The sequence below is a fragment of the Urocampus carinirostris genome, chromosome 11 (assembly GCF_059441175.1).
Source record: "Urocampus carinirostris isolate Australia breed hairy pipefish chromosome 11, RoL_Ucar_1.0, whole genome shotgun sequence".
Taxonomy (NCBI): Eukaryota; Metazoa; Chordata; class Actinopteri; order Syngnathiformes; family Syngnathidae; genus Urocampus; species Urocampus carinirostris.
Genome location: NC_142359.1, coordinates 40,549,266 through 40,570,359, shown reverse-complemented (window position 1 = coordinate 40,570,359; position 21,094 = coordinate 40,549,266). Strand labels below are relative to the sequence as shown.

General features: G+C 41.2%; 1 protein-coding gene across 2 annotated transcripts in view; it reads left to right on the top strand.

The window, feature by feature from the left end:
• syn3 (synapsin III) overlaps positions 1-21,094 on the top strand; it is a 208,297-nt gene that overhangs the window by 93,557 nt on the left and 93,646 nt on the right. For both annotated transcript variants that reach the window (XM_088348464.1, XM_088348463.1), the window contains exons 5-6: positions 20,672-20,828; positions 20,974-21,063. In XM_088348464.1, coding sequence (XP_088204590.1) covers positions 20,672-20,828; positions 20,974-21,063 — 247 coding nt within the window. The remainder of the gene's footprint in view (positions 1-20,671; positions 20,829-20,973; positions 21,064-21,094) is intronic.

The window sequence follows — 21,094 nt, the reverse complement described above, 5'->3', positions numbered from 1 at the left end:
CACCTACCGACACACATACTTAGCCGAGACAATTCTGATTTGCATGGGGTTAGGTCCAGCATATATAGGACACAATTTTTAACTACAGTTTAAACTCAAGGTGTCACACCAAAGGACGCCGTTGTGGCTGTAAATCGCTTAATAATTGTTTATTTGGAAGTTCATTAAACAATCTTATCTTCATTGTTGGAACACTTTATCATGAAAAGCCACAAATTGTATACATCCTAAAGCTCCAGCAAAACACCTAGAAAAATTTGATTGGATGAGCGGTAGGAGATATACATAAGGCACATGCACTCCTTGTCCAGCACCGTCTGCACTAAAAGGTAAAAATGTTGATATCTTTGTTAGTATTTTGTGATATTTTTACAAAATAACTTTGTTTGCACCTTGTTTTGAAACCTTTATTTGGGAAAAAATGAGCTTTAACACTCTAAAGTAACTCAAGGAGGGAGACCTATCTTGAGGGGTACAGTGCTGTTCAAAATAAAAGTAGTGCAATGTAACTAACCACAATATAAAGGTTTTTAGAATATTATTTTATTGTTAAATGCCAGACAGGTTAACAGTGGCGCCTGCTGTTGACTGTACAAACTCAAAACTATTTTGTATTTCGAAAAAAAAGATTTAGCAATCCTAATATTTAGTTGCATGACTAAAGTATTTTATAACTGCTTCACATCTGTGTGGCATAGAGTCAAATGACTTGTGGCACCTTTCAGTTGTTATTTCACTTCATGATGTCTTAACAACATTCCACAACTCATTTACATTTCTTGGTTTTTGCTTCACAAACAGCATTTTTGATTTCACCCCACTAGTTCTCGATTGGATTGAGATATGTGATCGGGATTAATTGTATTGGTTTGGAACCACGACTTTGCTTGTCTACAGGTGTGTTTGGGGTCATTGTCTTGTTGAAACACCCATTTCAAGGGCATGTCCTCTACAGCATAAGGCAACATAACCTCTTCAAGTATCCTGACATACACAAACTGATCCATGATCCCTGGTATGCGATAAATGGGCCCAACACCAGAGAAGGAAAAACATGCCCAGACCATGATCTACCGGAACTGAGCATTATTGATCACACTGACTCCAATAATTCAAAATTAGATGAAATCGATCCTGACCACAAGTTTCTATCAACTAGTATGGACAATTGCAAATATTATACTGGAAATTAATATAATACTTTTGTTAAATCTGAAGGGAATTTTTCAATAATTCACTTCAGTAGCCTAGATGGTAGTGTGCCCGCTTTGAGACTGGGAGGTCGCTGGTTCGCGCCTCGACCGAGACATACCTAATTGGTATAATGGCGGCGCCCTCTGGCTGCGGCTGCACCGACTCGCTACAACGGGTCAGGTGTATCGACATTTCGTTCTGTGTACATTGTTACAAAGAATGACAATACAAAGGAAATTATTATTATTATTGATTATTCAACAGTAGAAGCATGTACTGAAAACATCACAGAATGCTTACAGCACTTTGAGAACCCTTTTAGTGTGATTGCAGTTTCAGAAACGTGGTTCAATGAGGAAAAGGGAGTTGATTTTGAATTAAATGACTATAATTTGAACTATGTAAATAGAACAAACAAAATAGGAGGAGGAGTAGCTATATATGTGCACAAAATATTTAAATCTAAGATGATACAAAACAAAACATAATTTGTCATCGATGATTTACTTGAATGTCTTACAATAGACATTTTCAATGAAAAACGGAGAAAAATTATAGTCAAGTCAAGTCAAGTCAAGTCATTTTTATTTGTATAGCCCTAAATCACGAAGAGTCTCAAAGGGCTTCACAGATTGTTACACTATATTACACAAACTATTTTCAACCGACAAGAGGAGTAGGTTATTCGTATGCAATGGAGTAGAAGTGAGTTTTAAGTTTAGATTTAAACATTTCCACTGAGGTTGCAGATCGAATCTCAGGGGGAAGAGCATTCCACAGCACCGGTGCCCGGATGGAGAACGCTCTCGAACCAGCAGAAGACTTCTTTGCTCTCGGGATCATCAGAAGACCAGCACTCTCGGATCGTAGGCTTCGGACCGGGACATAGTGGCAGATCAGATCTGAAAGATAAGAGGGAGCAAGTCCATGTATGATTTTGTACAATACTAAGAGAACTTTGAAGTCACATCTTTGGCTAACTGGGAGCCAATGCAGGTTAGCCATAATCGGTGTTATGTGATCGTACTTTTTTGTCCTAGTTAAAAGCCTCGCTGCGGCATTTTGTACTAGCTGAAGAGACTTGATTCTGGACTTCGGGAGACCGGAGAGTAGTGCATTGCAGTAATCGAGACGGGAGGTAACAAATGCATGAATTATTGTTTCCGCATCAGACTGAGACAGTATTGAACGGATTTTAGCAATGTTGCGAAGATGGAAGAAGGCAGTTCTAGTAATTTGCTTTACATGCATCTCAAAGGATAGATCAGGGTCAAATATGACACCTAAATTTTTAACTGAGTCACTCTGTGTGATGTGACATTTGTCAATGTTCACAGCAGTTTTTGCGAATAAGTCCCGGCATTTAGAGTCAGTTGTCACCGGGCTCAAATCTTGAAACCTTTACAAACTGGGCTGAAAAAAAACATATTCAACAATCGGCAACATAACACAATTCATCTGTGGAGATTTCAACATAGATCTAATGAATCCAAACAAACATAAAAATATTGATGACTATATTAATATACAGTAAGACCTCGGTTATCACGGTTAATGGGGACCAAAACCACCCGCAAAAAGTGAAAATCTGCGAAGTAGCGATGCCCCTTCAAAAAGAAAAAAAAATTTTTTTTTTTTTTTTTTAATTATTATTTTTTTAGACCCGGTTAATGGGGAGCAAAACCACCCGCAAAAAGTGGAAATTTGCAAAGTAGTGACGCCCCTTCAAAAAAAAAAAAAAAAAAGAAAAATGAAAAATCTCATCTCATCTCATTATCTGCACCGCTTATCCTTATTAGGGTCGCGAGCGAGCCCCTAACCCGCGGCGCGGGTACTTTCGGGCGCGATACGCACGACAGCGCGACAAGCCGAGCGGGTCGGGCGCGGAGGCGGGCCTGTCAGAAGCGCGGCAGAATGCGCGTTCACGCGAGAGGGGGAGGATTTTGTACGGGAGTCGGATTTGGGCACAACACCGGCGCCCGGCGTCTCCTGCTCGGGCCGTGATGGCTCTTCATGGCGCTACACGGCCCTCGATGGCTCCGGCCGACGGACGGGCGGCCGTGGGGGAAAGGGGTAGGGGGGACCTGTGGTGTTAAGGGGGCGGTGAAGCGGAAGCTGCACCAAAACTGCGCGCTGGGAAACGAGAAAAGCGCGCCGTGCTCGGGTCGTCGGCCGAGGGGGATCCCGCAAAAAGTGAAAATCTGCAAAGTAGCGACGCCCCTTAAAAAAAAAAAAAAAAAAAAAAATTTTTTTTTTTTTTAACCATTACAGACCGTGAAGCTCTGAAGCCGCGAACGTCGAACCGCGAAGTAGCAAGGTCCCACTGTAATGTACAGTATGAGTTTGTACCACACTATATTAAGGCCTAGTAGGATTACTTCACGCAGTGCAACACTCATTGACAATATATTTAAAAATAATATTGAATTTACAAATGTCAGCGGATTACTGGTTTGTGATATTTCTGATCACCTACCAGTATTTACAGGGTATGATGAAAAAGTTACTAGACAAGAATCAACTATGGAATATGCTTACAAATGAGTTAGAACTGAAGAGACTATTATATCCCTCTATGAGGACTTAGTTAATCAAAACTGGAATTCTATATATGGTACAGATGAAGTGGATTGTGCGTTTGACATATTTTTGGAAATACTCACCAACAAGTATAACAAAAACTGTCCAATGAGACCAACTTATATTAAATCTGTAAAGCATCCATGAATAACTAAGGGTTTGTATAATGCTTGTAAGAAACAAAAACACCTTATATAGAAAATTTATCAATCCAAGAACTGAGTAAGCCGAATCCCGATATGATACGTGTAAAAACAAATTGACAGGAATATTAAGCGCGAGCAAGAAATTATACTATACCAATTTATTACATAATAACAAAAGTACTATTAAAGGGAAAGAATGTAAGTAATGCATTTCAAAACTATTTTATTAATAAGAACAGTGAAAATTATAATTTAAATCAAGTTGTGGAGAATTTCAATAGTTATTTTGTAAATGTTGGACCAGAGCTTGCTGCAATTATCCCAGTGCAGTAGTAAGGAATTTGAGCAACTGATAAAAATGAACTCCAAGACCATGTTTTTATCTGGGGTTACGGAATCAGAAATCTTAGACGTGGTTAACAACTGTAAAAACAAAATGTCTATGGATTGTTTAGACATTGATATGGTACTAGTTAAGCAAATTATAAATAGCATTTTTAAACCATTGACCTACCACATATGCAATCTATCATTTCTAACTGGCAAATTTCCAAATCAAATGAAAATAGCAAAAGTTATACCAATATACAAAAATGGAAACAAGCACATTTTTACAAATTATAGGCCGGTATCTCTGCTTCCTCAGTTCTCTAAAATATTAAAGAAACTTTACAATGATAGACTAGATCAATTTGTAGATAAACATAAATTGATTAATGAAAGTCAATATGGTTTTCGAGCAAACAGATCAGCAAAAATGGCTATTATTGATGCAGTAGAAGAAATCACCCATAGCATAGAAAAAAAGAGATACGCAGTCGGGGTATTCATTGACTTAAAAAAGCATTTGATACCATTAATCATAATATACTATTAAAAAAACTGGAAAGATATGGCATCAGGGGCGTGGCTTTGCAATGGATTCAAAGTTATTTGGACCACACAGAGCTCATTGATATATATAGCTGAAAACAAGACACAAAACCTTTTGACTGATTAGGTTTTACTGTATTTTCATGACTATAAGGCGCAACAGGTTTTAAGGCGCACCCCCCAAAAAGTTTTTTTGTCATATATTTTCCACACATAAGGCGCAACAGTGGGAACGCCAACAAAACAGTCAGATGGTTCAGTCAAACATTTTAACCCCTTAACATTCCAACAGCTCGCAAAGTAGCAAAAACGTGTCCCAGACACGTATGGACACAGTGTCTGATGTCACCGATTACTCAAATACGTCTCTCTAGATATCATTAGGAAGGTTAAACTCTTGGGATTCAAGAAATGCCAAACCTTTCTTAGTTTCTATTTTCTTTTTCGCTCCCAACTGTGTGGACAGCAAAGTCAGAATTTCATTGTGCAGGGAAACGTGGTTCTTTACTGTGCATAGGACAATAAACACTTAGAATTGAATTTAATTTAAAAATAGACTCATTACAGAAACATCAAGATCAGTCTGAAATAAAATACTGGGAGAATATAAAGCCGGGGTAGCTCACCAAACTCGTCTTGCAGCCGTTATGTTCAATAATAGATAGATAGATAGATAGATACTTTATTCATCCCCGGAGGGAAATTCACATTTCCAGCAGCATCCCTGAGCTGAGAACAATACAATAATAAAGCAAAAAGAATACAATATACAAATACCCAGTGTGACGTGCAAATGCCCACTGTAGCGTGTTATATAGAATATCTAAATAGTGCTACACAGAATACAAATTGAAATCAAATTCGGTAATATGCAATGTAGGTGGTGTGGTTTAATGTGGGCTTTCACTCTGCCGGGTAGAGTTAAAGAGCCTCACGGCATGAGGAAGAAAAGATCTCTTCAGTCTGTCCGTAGTACAAGACAGTGACAGCAGTCTGTCGCTGAAACTGCTCTTCTGTCTGGAGATAATGCTGTGTAGTGGATGCGATGGATTGTCCATGATTGACCGCAGCTTTTCCAGTGCCCGTCTCTCAGCTACTGTTGTTAGGCTGTCCAGCTCTTTGCCCACAACAGAGCTCGCTTTCCTAGCCAGTTTATTGAGACGAGAGGCATCCTTCTTCTTGACGCTGCCTCCCCAACACGCTGCCGCATAGAAGAGAGCGCTTGCCACAACAGTCTCATAGAATATGCAACCATGGTCCTCTTAAGCCCGTGAGTGTAATAAATCCAACCGTGTTAAATATTTACACACAATAATGCCGAAAAATGAAATGAAAAATCCGCCGAGAAAACACCTGCATCAATGGACGTTACTTGTTGCTAGCTGTCTGTTTAGCCCCATAATTCCTGTTTACAAATACAAACTAGTAAAAAAAAAATTATCTCCTGGCCGTAGAGCAACCTAAAAGTGAGTCACATCTTTTTTGGGTAATTGCAAGCTTTGTTTTGCACCGCTTTAGCCTATGCGAGTCTGTAAATGCTAAAATCGACCCGCCTCCTTTACCTCCGAATAACTTTAGCCAATAGTGACCGATTAAAATGATGATAGACACATTGGTTAGAAAATGAAACGCCGGTATACATATCCAAGCATACACCGCGGACAATTTTGCCTACGGGGATAATCTAGTCGGCGGCTGCTTGACTTAGTTGCGAGACCTTGCGACTCAATATTGATCCATATATAAGGCGCATGGTCAGCTTTTGAAAAAAATGAAGGCTTTTAGGTGCACCTTATAGTCGTGAAAATATGGTAATTAGAATTACAATTATCTTAATGTCATTAATTAAAACGTAGTGTGCATTGTTCACAACAATAATTAGACATGACTGTACGGGATTAACATTTTGTTTCATTGCATGTAATAAAGTGATTAGATTCTTGTTTTTTTGTAAAGGAATTATGCAAGATACAGTGAACCCCCAGGATCCAACATTAATCCGTCTGCAGTGGGATCGCAAAGTGGAATTGCCAAAATGCAAGGATGGCAATCTATGATAATTAGTTCCGAAACACAGAAACCTGAAATATAAATATTAAAATAATAAAATGGTATATAAGTTCTACTTATGTGCCTTATACATGCAGATCGTTAATCAACATTAGAAGTAAATATTTCCATTACATGTATTTTGTCTTATTTTGGTGTGACATGACTTGAGTTGTGCAAAGTAGCGGGCGGTTGAAAACGCGGGAGGAGATGGCAGATTTTTTTGATGACCACAAACTTAAATTTCATGGTTGATTTGCTTCATAGCAAATAAATACAGTACAAAAAAAGATTGCTAGATAGATAGATAGATAGATACTTTATTCATCCCCGCAGGGAAATTCACACTTCCAGCAGCATCCCTGCACTGGAGAACAAAACAATAATAAAGCAAAAATAATACAGTACACAAATACCCAATGTGACGTGTTAATACCCAATGTAGCATGTTATATAGAATATCTAGATAGTGCTACACAGACTACACACTGCAATAAAAATACGGTAATATGCAATGTGGGGGGTGTGGTCTAATGTGGGCCTTTGCTCTGCCGGGTGGAGTTAAAGAGCCTCATGGCATAAGGAAGAAAATATCTCCTCAGTCTGTCCGTGGTAAAAGACTGTGACAGCAGTCTGTCGCTAAAGCTGCTCTTCTGTCTGGAGATAATGCTGTGTAGTGCATGTGATGAATTTTCCATGATTGACCGCAGCTTTTCCAGTGCCCGTCTCTCAGCTCTTGTTGTCAGGCTGTCCAGCTCTCTGCCCACAACAGAGCTCGCTTTCCTCACCAGTTTATTGAGACGAGAGGCATCCTTCTTCTTGACGCTGCCTCCCCAACACGCTGCCGCTTGCCACAACAGTCTCATAGAATATTTTCAGGAGCTTTTTGCAGACGTTGAAGGACGCCAGCCTTCTGAGGAAGTAAAGTCGGCTTTGACCTTTCCTACATAGAGCTTCTGTGTTGGCAGTCCAGTCCAGTTTATTGTCCAGCTGCACACCCAGGTTGTAGGTCTGGACAAATTCTGCACATTCTCCTTTGATGGTTACAGGAACCGCATGAGTTCTGGTTCTCCTGAAGTCCACCACCATCTCCCTGGTCTTGGTGGTGTTCAGGTGCAGGTGCTTTGCGTCGCTCCATTGGACAAAGTCCTGAATCAATTTCCTGTACTCCTCCTCCTGCCCACTTCTGATACATCCCACGATAGCAGTGTCATCAGCAAACTTCTGCATGTGGCAGGACTCAGAGTTGTACTGAAAGTCCGACCTATATAGGGTGAATGGGAACGGAGAGAGCACGGTCCCCTGCGGAGATCCTGTGCTGCTAACCACAGTGTCCGATGTACAGCCCCCCTGTTTCACATACTGGGGTCTGCCTGTCAGGTAGTCCGTAATCCATTCTACAAGGTGTGAGCTAACTCCAATCTCTGTCAGTTTCCTATTAAGTAGCAGAGGCTGTATGGTATTGAAGGCACTGGAGAAGTCCAAAAATGTAATCCTCACAGCCCCCTTAGCCCTTTCCAGGTGAGAGAGGGATCGGTGTAGCATGTAGACTATAGCATCCTCCACTCCCACCTTCTCCTGGTAAGCAAATTGCAGAGGGTCGATGGCGTGGCGGCCCTGTAGCCTCCGGTGGTGCAGCAGCAACCGCTCCATGGTTTTCATCACATGTGATGTCAGGGCGACCGGCCTGAAGTCGTTGAGTTCCTCAGGTCTTGATTTCTTTGGGACTGGGATGATGCAGGATGTTTTCCACAGCTGAGGGACCCTCCCCTGTTCCAGGCTCAGGTTGAAGATGCGCTGTAGAGGGTCTCCCAGCTCCAACGCACAAGCCTTCAGCAGTCGGGGGGATACTCCATCTGGACCAGCTGCCTTGCTGGTTCGCAGCCTCCTCAGCTCTCGACACGCAGTCTTTATGAAGCACACGAAATTCTGAACTGAATGAAGAGAAAGAAAGACATTGTGGAAGGTAGTTAAGTCAATAGAAAATTGGCATTGTCATGACGCAATGGTGCAAACCAATAGCAGGCCAGCATTTTATGTGACATAGCCCAAAAGCAGAAAGGCATCTTGGACACGTAACTCTACCAACACAGCAAACCTTTGGGGCACGCAAAATGAGATGATGTCTTATAGAGGGGAAAATGCAGTAAAAAGGGGCTCTGAAAACATCTTATTTTACACTGTTGAGTGAAGCTGTTGTAAGGCACGGACGCCATATTCCTGGGATCTACTGTACTGTAAATCTGGGAACAATTGGTGCTCATCTTGATACTCATTCACTTCTCTCCTATCAGAATAGAATAGAATAGAATATACCTTTATTGTCATTGTTACAAAATGGGTTAACATATTGTGACAACGAAATTGGGCATGACACTCCAGTTTTACACATTCACAGTGAGGTATGAGCCAAGAAGATAAAGGAACAGAGAAGATAAGGTTATAAAAACAAGCGGGATAAGGCTATAATTATAATTTACATGGTATTTACACAAGAAATGTCGGCATGTGGGATGTTACATACAGTGTTGTCGTGATATCGTTGGTATCGTAAGGGTTGTGCAATATTGCATTTGGTGCAAAGTCATCATAATGCAAAAAAATAGTCAGCATTTGCATTGGTGCAAACATAGACATCATAGTGCATAAAAAGGAAATGGTCAGACATTGTGCAAGGTGAGCAGTAAACGTAGTGCAGTCAACATGTGCAAGAACATAGACATGAGTACCATTATATTCGTATGAGGTAGTGTTGGCACGAGTTTTCAGTTTTTTTGTGCGGTGTATGTTTTGAGCAGTGAACAAACATAGTCCAGACAGCATGTACGTGAGTACCATTTTACACTCGTGTGAGGTAGTTTTTTGCAAGAGTTTTCAGTTTTTTGTGCGGTGTCTGTTTAGGGTGGTAATGGCTGTGGGGATTATCCAGTGGCAGATGGAGGGAGAGAGTCCTAGGTGTGCAAGTTTCTCCACCAGGATCTCCGGGATAATGGTGTTGAAGGCTGAGCTGAAGTCCAGAAAGAGCATTCTGACGTAGCTCCCCCGGTGGTCCAGGTGTTTCAGCACGGTGTGAAGTGCTGTGTTTATGGCGTCGTCAGTGGAGCGGTTTGCCCTGTAGGCAAACTGGTGGGGGTCCAGTGTGAGTGGCAGGGAGTTTTTGATGTGCTGGGACACTAACCTCTCGAAGCACTTCATGACCACAGGCGTAAGAGCTACAGGCCTGTAGTCGTTGAGGCTTTCCACTGCTGACTTTTTGGGGATGGGAATGATGGTGGAGGTTTTGAGGCAAGGTGGGACGGTCGCCTGTGACAGGGACCGGTTGAAGATGGTGGTGAAGACCCCAGCCAGCGGATCGGAACAGTCCCTGAGTACCCTCCCTGGTACTCCATCCGGGCCAGTTGCCTTCCTGGGGTTTATGGTATTCAGCGCACGCCTAACTTCGTGCTCCTGAAATGTGAGGGAGTTGCTGCTGGTTGTTGGTGGGTGTGATGTGGCTGTTTGTGGCCTTCCAGCTTCAAAGCGAGCGAATAACTGATTAAGGTCCGCAGCTAGTGAAGCCTCAGCCTCAACAGTTGCCAGGTTGTGGCCTCTTACGTTGGTGATGTGTTGAAGGCCCTGCCACATCCTCCTCGGGTCATTTCCAGCGAAGAGGTGCTCGATCCTCCTTGTGTAGGCTGCTTTTGCTTTCTTGATGCCTCTCTTCAGGTCAGCCCTGGCCACCCCGTAAAGAGCCTTGTCTCCAGACCTGAAGGCGGTGTTGCGGTGTTGTGGTGTTTGAGGAGGGTGCACACCTCGCTGGACATCCAGGGTTTTTGATTTGGGTAGTTTTTGATTTTTTTATATACTGTGACTTCATCCGTGCAGTATCGGATGTAGGATAAAACAGTGTCAGTGAATTTCTGGAGGTCATGGTGTTCAAATACCTCCCAGCAAGTTTGATCAAAACAGTCCTGCAGCTTGGAGAGGGCTCCCTCAGGCCACGTTTGTATTGTCCTCGTTACAGGTTTTGTTTTCCTTCAGATGGGGGTGTATGAGGGGGTAAGGGATAGGCATAGGTGATCGGAATTTACTAGGTGGGGGAGGGGGGAAGCTTTGTATGCGTTTTTGATGTTGCTGTAAACGCGGTCCAACGTTTTTTCACCCCTTGTTGCACAGTTCACATGTTGAAAGAATTTTGGAAGAACAGTCCTTAAACATGCCTTATTAAAGTCGCCAGCGATAATGAAAGCTCCGTCGGGGTGTGCAAGCTGTTGTTTGTTGATGGCAGCGAGCAGGAGGTTTAGCGCTGTGCTAGCGTTAGCATCCGGAGGAATGTAAACAGCTATCACAATGAGCACAGTTAGCTCTCGCGGTATATAGAATGGTCTACACGATACCGCCAGAAACTCTAGATCGGGCGAGCAGTGTGTATCAATAATTCTGCTGTTATTGCACCTTGCATTATGTACGTAAATGCATAGTCCCCCACCTCTTTTTTTGCCAGAGTCTTCGTTGCGGTCGTATCGGTGTAGCGTGCGTCCTGCTAGCTGAACTGCAGCGTCGGGGATCCGCGGGTCAAGCCATGACTCCGTGATCACAAAAATATTGCTATTTCGTACGAAGCTGTTGGTAGCTATCCGCAGCTCAAGCTCACTGATTTTTTGTACGATGGATCTGGCGTTGGTCAGGAAGATACTCGGAAGCGCTTGTCGGTGTGGTCGCCTTTTTAGCTTCTCCGCTAAGCCTCCCCGAGAGCCTCGTTTTTGTTTACGTTCCCTCCGCCGTCTCCGTCGCTTGTTGGGCGGGCAGGTCACCCAGGGACATCCCGGTGGTCTTCGTATGTCCTTTGGGATGTTGTTGTTGGTGTTGTAATCGTGAAATGAGTCGAAATCTAATCTTAGACCCAGGTTAATAAGTTCCTGGCGACTTAAGGTGATAGTTGCCGAGCAGGTATTTATCAAAGAAAAGATGAGAGATAAAAGAGCACTTAAAGTAAAAAGATTTACTGGAGAGACACGTGAAGCCACTGCGTATAGTCGCGCCGCCATGTTGAATTTCAGGTGGAGGATGCTGTGTTTATACGCTGTTATCCCAAAGTCTGTGGATTCTCTCACGCATCGTTTGTTTGCCAGTGATCACAGCTGTCACTTGTTACTGATTTTGCTTCAAAACAGCTTGTCAAAAAGTTCTCCAGCATTATGAGTGGCCCAAATGCTCCGGTTCCTTTACTTGACAATGGAGACCAGTTTTGGCCGCCGCCCATCACTTGGGCAAGCTCAGAATTTGAGCTACTGCCAGACAGCTCTGCTGTGACCACGGCCAAGATTCCAAATCTTATATTCAGGTTGATGCACCGCAAAATGCTGCTTCACACAGAGGAACTTGCGTCTTTCGCCAGAGTTGGTAATTAGAGTCATCTGACAGTAACTCGTTTACATACACCAAGATGAGATGACTCTCATCTCTGAAACATTGGTGTGAATGTCAATTGATATTAGAGATGCTGCGCCTCTGGATTAAGATGACTTAGTGCAGGAACGTCCAAAGTCCGGCCCAAGGGCCAGTTACAGACTGTCATTAACTTTTTGCTGGTCTGCTGCCACTGTCATAAAATAATAATATATGGCCTGCCACTACTGTCGACCGCAATTTAAAATAATCTATTACTAAAAATAAATAAATCACCATATGATGGCAGTAGTTTTTGGCCACCTTGTCCTACCTCATTCCCGACATGGTGACTGGAAATGAAATGAAATGATCTGCATTTATATAGCGCTTTTCAAGTCAATGACTTCCCAAAGCGCTTTACATTGTGCTTCACATTTCCCAATAGCGGCCGTGATCTGTGCAGCCATGTAAAGCGCTAACCTGCTTATTGGGGGTATTGGGGTTTCAGTGTCTTACCCAAGGACACTTCGGCATTTAACACGGACAAGCCGGGATTCGAACTGGGATCCCTTAATCCTAAAACGATCGCTCTACCTCCTGAGCTACTGCCTAACCCTGGAAAAAAGAAAGTTGACTGTGAGGACCGCCGCTTCCAAATCGGAGAGTTTTTTTCACCAAAATCCAAACAACTACATGTACCTAATTTACCAAGAGACTGTGGTTGTTTTCAAAGAACATAATATCAAGAGCTACTGCCAAATGAAACATGCTGACTACAAAAAGCTAACAGGAAACGGACCTGGTGAAAAGTTGAAGCAACTGGAAGCTGTTTTATTTGCACAGCAGCGCTTTTTCCTGAGACCCTGCGATTCAAATGAAAATTATACAAAGGCGAGCTGCAAAGTGGCAACCCTGATCGCCAAGCACTCCAAAACTTTCAATGAGGGTGAATTTATTAAACCCTGTTCAAAGAATGCCAGGCTAATTAGTTAGCCCTCACTCATTTTCAGCTTACCAAATCAGGCCCGCTTTCTGAAAAGTTTTGGCACCCCTGACCTTGTTCCTGTTCTGGGCAGGTCCCACTGGCAGGAGACCCTGAGAACAACCCATGACAGGCTAGAGGGGTTACGTCTGTTAGGGTGCCTAGGAACCTCTCAAGATTGTCAGATTACCTGAAGCAAGTGGCTGCGTATAGGGAAGTCTGGGAGTAACTCCCATCCTCTCAAAGTTAGAGAACTACAACCTTTGTTAAAGTTTAATCAAAAACGTGTGACAAGCCTAAATCCCATTTTTACTTTCAGCTGTAACAAAAAAATAATTATAACGCGAAATGGTCGGCACTGCCACCTCAATTTATTACAACCAAACTAGGACAGAACGTCTTGTGCAAAGCTATAACGGGGACACTTCAACAGCGGGAGCTGGCATGATGCGGAACTCTTGTGTTCACTTGAAAGTGTTATGGTTACAGAACCTAAAGGACCGTTTTCATCCGATATAAATAGCAGCTTTACAGCCGTAAAAGCAGCTGCAGTCGCTCTGTTGCTGAGCACAGCGATCTTGTCAAACAGAAGACCTTAGTCTCGGTGACACGCTCAAGAGCTAAAGCCTCGGTCTTTATGTACTTATATGTGCTTATTTGCATCCTTCCCAAACGCCAAGCACTCTCTGTCACTCCACATAATTTCTTACTGTTATATACAAGTGTCATTAAACCCATCTTTCTTTACTGCTACCCCTGTTACCTTAATATTCTCTCTATTACCAACAGAAACAAACTCACTAAGATTACCCTTACAGTAGGGCTGCACTATTAAAAAAAAAAAAAACCTAATTGCGATTTTTCGGACCTGTATTGCAATTTCGATGTGATTTCCGATTTTAAAAGAAAAGTGCATTTCTGTGCTTGTTTTGTTTTTGTGTGAACTTAAACATCGAGACTTACTTCAAGATGACTCTATTACCGGCTGCGAGTATGCGACTTTAACAAAATAACAACTATGGATCTTCCAATAAAAACAGAATTGCATTTGAATAAATTGTGTTTATTGGCATTATACAATAGTACTACAAAATTAAAGGGCTTCTACTTTCAGTATAAGAAAGCGATTTACAGAGCGGCTGGCTAGCTACTTGTTAGCGTCGGCTAACCGTGACTTCTGCTATGTCTCTGTGATGATTAAAATACAAGAGTCACGAATGTAGTTGTTTTCCACGTGTAGTAGCCCCAAGTAGGGCTGCAATTTCGATGCGGTTTTCAATTTTAAAAGAAAAGTGGATTTTCTGTGCTACTTTTTTTTTTCGGGGAGAACACAAACAACTTGAGATGACGTACATTGAGACTGAGAGTATACTACTGTAACAAAATATCAACTATAAATGTATAAATAAAAACAGAATTGCAGTTAAATAAATGGTCTTTATCGTCATTATACAAAAGTACAATGACATTTGAGGGCTATTCCTTTCAGTGTAAGAATTTTGAGAGAGGCTGGCTAGCTAAACGCTAGCCTCGGGTAACTGCAACTTCTGCAAGGTCTTTGTGATGATTAAATTACAAGAGTCACAAATGTAGCGGTTTTCCACGAGTAGTAGCTCAAAATTGTCCGTTTTATGGGTAATGGATCTGACGTTAGTGACTAGCCATGTTCGGCAGCGGTGGCTTAAGAGTTGTTAGCCTAGCTGTTAGCTTTCCCTTCCGACGCCGCCTAAGTCAATTCCCGGATACGATAAAAATACTGGCAGCACCTGCTAGTGATCTGCTTTTCCTTGTGCTTTTCTGTCTTTCCTCGGAGTCCCATTTAATGAATAAATTAATTTTTAATTTAACGAGCCACTAAAGCTACGAGCTGTGGCGTTCGTTTAGGTGGCCATATGGGCAAACGCTGCAAGACTGACTGGCAGCCTCACACTAGTCTATCAGAGTCGTGGACGCACGTCTTTCAAACTTTGCCTCGCCTTTATTGGTTGGTGCCATTAAAAGCCAGATTGTGATTGGCCGGCGCTGTAAAACCACCAAATGTGACAACTTTTTGATAAAACAGTCCGTCAATCAAATAACAAATGGGAACTGAATCCCTGAAAAAAACGCAGTGGCTTGTGGTTACACTATTGCAATACGTCAAATGGTGATATTGATTCGATTTCGGTTAATCGTGCAGCCTTAGCTCCAAGTTATCTGTTTAATGGGTAATGTATCTGGCATTGGTAGTCCGCCACGTTCGAACCATAAAACATTGATAAAACCTCACTATTTTGCAGTTATACTACGTCACATCGCGATATTGATTAGATTTTGGTTAACCGGGCCGCCCTACCGTACAGTCTCAAAATCATTAATCCGCCCAACAAGGACCTCTCACACCAACAATAAAGCAATCGCATGTATGGCCAGGACAATTACTAGGGACTGTGTTAATCCGTTATACAGTCACTTCTGCCTGTTGCCCTCAGGCCGCAGATACAGAACTCTGAAGTGGAAGCAAGTACGCCTCAGTAAAAGCATTGTCCCTTTGCTATTGTTGCACTTAACTGTTTGTAATCATCTTTTCCAGCCATCTGTGTGTGAGATGTCCTGTGTATTGTTTATATTTATCCAAATATTGGGTATCGATAGGTCAAGTCGTTATAACATCAAAAATATTCAATATCTTTGTTTTCTAAAATTGTATGTCTTGTTTTAAAAAACTAATCGCCCCCTAGTTCCATTCTTTAAAGGTTTGCAATTGTTTCATTATTTTATCGTTTTAAATAATACGCTTTAATTTAATTTAGAATTTAAATAATTTAAAAATACGCTTAAAAAGAAGGACATTCGATGAAGACTACGACACCGAGATGTCTCATCTCATTAGCTGCACCGCTTATCCTACGTAGGGTCGCGGGGGTGCTGGAGCCCATCCCAGCAATCATCGGGCAGTGGGCAGGGGACACCCTGAACTGGTTGCCAGCCAATCGCAGGGCACACGGGGACAGACCACTCACTCGCTCATTCACACCTAGGGACAATTTGGACCGGCCAATTCACCTGAAATGCATGTTTTTGGAATGTGGGAGGAAACCGGAGTGCCCGGAGGAAACCCACGCACGCACGAGGAGAACATACAAACTCCGCACAGGAAGTCTGGAGCTGGATTTGAACCCACGCAGGTGGTTCCCATGACTTGAACTGTGCCGCACATGCGCTAACCACTGCGCCGCCGTGCTACCCTGACACTGAGATGTGTTTATTATAATTTACTTCCTTGTCTAAGAGAAAATAAATGCAGAAAAAACAACCTGAGATTAAACCATCAATACCAAGATACCAGCATAATACAATATATCAACATTTTGCTAATATCACATCATTAAAAGCAAACTCCGTTAAAAAGATTGAGTAGTTATCAATTTGAGCATTTCCCAAACCTGCCACTGGTCAATTTTATACACGCATCATTTGGCCAAATAAGGCTAGGAGAAGGATGGGCGCCACCAGGCTATACTTGCCCAAGACACACCACAGGAAATGGTGCCCCTAGAGCCCTAGTGGTTAAGGGATCCAAAGCAGTCCAAACCAAACCAAACTATCAGACTGCAGAGAAATCAGATGTTTTTTCTCAGACGTAACCTGTATCCAATCTGTCAAAGTCCATCTAAAAGCACATATCCGATTTGGTTAACACCAGACCCAGGCCACTCTATATGTGGTCCTAAATCCTATGCATATCTGATCTTTTGGAATGCGACTGCTGTGTGAACGCTCGATACGCATTCATGCAACCTGCACGCAGGGTTGGGTAGGGTTACTTTGACTTGATTACTTTCAATTACTTTTGGATTACTCCAATACCAAATATGCTATTAAAAGAAAAAAGAAACTAAATATGAATAGAATTACAAAATTTTGTGCAGGCTTGGGGAGTAACGGAATACATGGAACGGCAAAAATGATGTTGGCTAGCTGTTTGGATTTATTTTCATTTAGTTTCTGTCGCATTTTATGTTAGTTTTGCCGGAGATCAAAGAGATCAAAGCCAGGAGAGAAAGCTTATTACGTGTTGTGAGTCATAATTGTATTCATATTTAGTTTCTTTTGTCTTTTATTAGCATATTTGGTATTGGAGTAATCCAAAAGTAATTGAAAGTAATCAAGTTAAAGTAACCCTACCCAACCCTGCTTGCATGTTATCGATAGGCGACAGACGTCACTATTCTGCCTTCAACTAGGCGGGAGGAAGCGGAAAACACAGTGCCATGAATTCACACATTGATGGAAGATGAATATTCTGTTTATTGTGTTTCACTGAAAAGTCAACCTTGCATAGCACACAACTGCATTCCCAACATGTCGCCCGACGTCACTGCTATAAACAAGCAGTGGCACTCATTGTTAAAGCAACTGTATCCTCTAGTGCAGGGATCAGGAACCTATGGCTTGCAAGCCATATACCGTGTGGCTCTTTTCATGAGTAAATATGTCTTGGATATAAAATAGACCTCACACAATTATTTAGTGTACACAACATGCAGGACTGAATGTCATATGAACAAATTATTATATCTTACATCATCATAACAATCATTTGTTAATCCATTTAAGTATGATTACATTTTTTAATCACACTGACGGATGTAGCTCCGTTGAGCATACTGTATTCACAGTTCTAGGTCACGTTGGAAAACTTAATTCTTTGTCCTCTCAAGAGGCCTTACCCTTTCTCAGCACAGAAACCCGTCAGGCCACTTGCACTCGCACACATGGTATTGCATTCCCAACCCCATCATAAAAACAACAAGCTCCTTCAAACTTGTCCTCAATATTGTTTATACTGTTTACATACTTTTGTACAGCTTTTGTTAGTGTTTATAGGGAAGCTATCTTGTTAACGTACTTGGAACAGTTAGGCACAAGTGAGGTTCATTATGAGTTGGATATTAAATAGTAAAACTTTTATTTTTACTTATTTGTAAATCATACATTTACATTTAGATTTCATGATCATAAAATCCCAATGGAAATGATAAAAAAGTCTTACAGTGTAGATTATATATATATTTTTTTCTTATTTCCCTTTCTTGTCCTCTTATTGAGGTGTTATGCTGTTAAATAACTTGTGAAAAAAGGGGAATAATCCAAACTTTATACGAATGATATAATAAGTCACATCCTCGAAGATAGAAGTATGATAATAAAAAAATAAAAAAAGAAGAGAGATATTCAAAATAATGTGTAGGCAATCATTTCCAGGTTTTTCATGGTCTTTGATCCTCTTTATCAGCTGTGTTGTTATTTGATCCAGGAGACTCCCATTTGTTTTCACAAAAACTTTACAATTTGGTATCCAGGTGCTGTCCATCAGTCCATTTTTTCCCTTCATTTGACATGTCTTACAGGTGATTTCAGTTTTCATTTTGGTAAAATGTTTGTTGATGTAGACTTTTGGCCCTTGAATTCAGGTCCTTTCTTCAAAATGGTATGCTTCTCTAGAAAACCCATAGCAAATGTTTATTCCAAATGGAAGCTGATGGCAGAGGACAACAAGGCATCATTTACTTTTATTTGGAAATTTCTTAATTGAGAAATACCTTTTAAGCCACTGTCTTTATGTTTTGGCGGAGTTGGTATTTCTTGCGCATGGCTGAACGTTAAGTGCTGTAATGATTAAGTAATTAAGATGAGCACAATGTTCAAAATTATCTGCCTTATGTTGTACAATTTGATCTTCTCCATTTATTTGTGTAGTTGTTGAATTTCTTTGAATACCTTTCCATATGGCTCGAGTACCTCTTTAATTTTCTCAAGTTATTTCTTAATTTTCACTGCTTGGTTTTTGAAGTCTTTCTTCATTTATGTCATTTCCTTCCTCACATCCTCTTTTTTTGTTACCATTGTTTTTGTTTTGTTAAGCATTTTTCCATTTTCTCAGCATTTTTCTCTATTTTGTAGTCCATCTTTTCAAATCCATTTTTTATTGCTGATTCTATTGAGTCTGTTATCTGCATTCCTTGCTGTGGACATTTTCCATTTTAGTTCAAATGTAGATTTGTAAGAAAGAAAAAAAAAACAGCAGCAGCAACAGAAAAAGAACAAAAATTTCCAAAAGCCATAAAGGGAGTGCAGAAGAAAAAAATTCCGGATAAGTGTGAGAAGCATCCTTCCTTGTGAAGAAGAGGGGTGAGATATTTGTTGATATGGTACACAGAGTCCGGAAGAATTATTATTTCATACATTTTTTATAAGTTTTATCAAATCTTCTAACATCACTCAGTAAAATAAAATGTATGTGTGTGTATGTGTGTGTGTGGGGGGGTATAGCTTTTGTTTAGAGGGCAGGTTTGGCTGCTTTGTTAAATTTTGTCCTAAAATATATGGTGTGGCCCTCTCAAAAACAAAAAAAACAAAAAATTGCTATTTTGGCTCGGAAAATATTCCAAACCCCTGCTCCAATGGTAGTTAAGTCAAGTCATGTTTATTTGTATTGCCCTTAATCACAAAAAGTCCTAAAACGCGAACAGACCACCATTACAGGAAAGTTTGGACACATTACTCTAAATTTAGCGGAACTGCACTGGCTCCCTCTTGGTTTAAGATAGTATTTTAAGGTTCTGTTTGTTTTATACAAATTTTTCATGGATTTCTCCCATTTTATCTTTCTCATTTTTTCGTATGTTCCTTCTTGGAAAACACTGGTCTACTAGTGATTCCAAGATCCAAGAAGATTTTCACAGGTTCAAGAGCGTTCTCCATTTGGGCCCTGTTGCTCTGGAAAGTTCTGCTCTATGAAATTTGATCTGCGACCTCAGTGGAAATGTTTAATTCTAGACTTAAAACAGGAATAGCTTATTACTGTTTTTGACCTCATACTCTTATCTTCCCGTCTCTGTGGGAGAAGGATAAACTTTGTTGTTGCACAGTCCATTCATGCTTTGAACTTTTCAACTTCATGCCAGACCTGTCTGGGGTTGTTATATGGTCTTCATAACACTCTTAAATCTCCATTACCGCTTTTCACAGACCTCTGAGCCCATCACAGAGCAGGTACATTGATGGCATTAATGGCACCATGTGTGTCATTGTTTAGTCATTTAGTTCAACATTGGGTCATTCAGATGTTGTCAATGAACTTCTGGAAGTGAAGTTTTGGATTTAACATTTGGGAGGACTACGCTCCGCCATTAACATCTATGAGTACTTCTGCAAACACTGTGCCCTTTATGTCTGATGTCACGTGTCCTCATCTGCGGATGCGGGACACTTGTTGCGTTCACAATTACATACAGGTCACATTGGTTGGAAAAGTGAACGATCTTAGAAACACATCAGATTTCAGATTTGCTGTGTGAACCTAGCCTATGTTTAAGGCCCACTCTAAATCAGACTCCTTTGATATGCAACCATTAAAGAATTACAGTTCTTGTATATATGTTTTTCTTTTTCTGTTCCAATCACTCTATTTCTGTTTGGATTTTCTGTTCAGGTCCTTCAAACCGGACTTTGTTTTGATTCGCCAGCACGCCTATAGCATGGTCCCTGGGGAGGACTACCGGAACCTCATAATCGGCATGCATTTCGGTGGCATACCGAGCATCAACTCTATCTTCTCCATCTACAACTTTTGCAGCAAGCCCTGGGTGGTGAGTCACTCGAATTAGTACAGATTGCTCTACTTCCCCTTGTTTGGGCTTTCAAATAGAGTTGTAGCACCTGTCAGAGGAAGGTGACCTCCAGAGACTTGTGTTATGATTGCTTGTTGCGACAATTTAACCCTTTGTCTTGCAGTTCTCTCAGATGATAAAGATCTACCATTCCCTCGGTGCAAAGAAATTCCCTCTAAATGAACAAACTTTCTACGGCAACCACATGCAAATGGTAGGTTCCGACCTTTAGGAAATAAGAAACA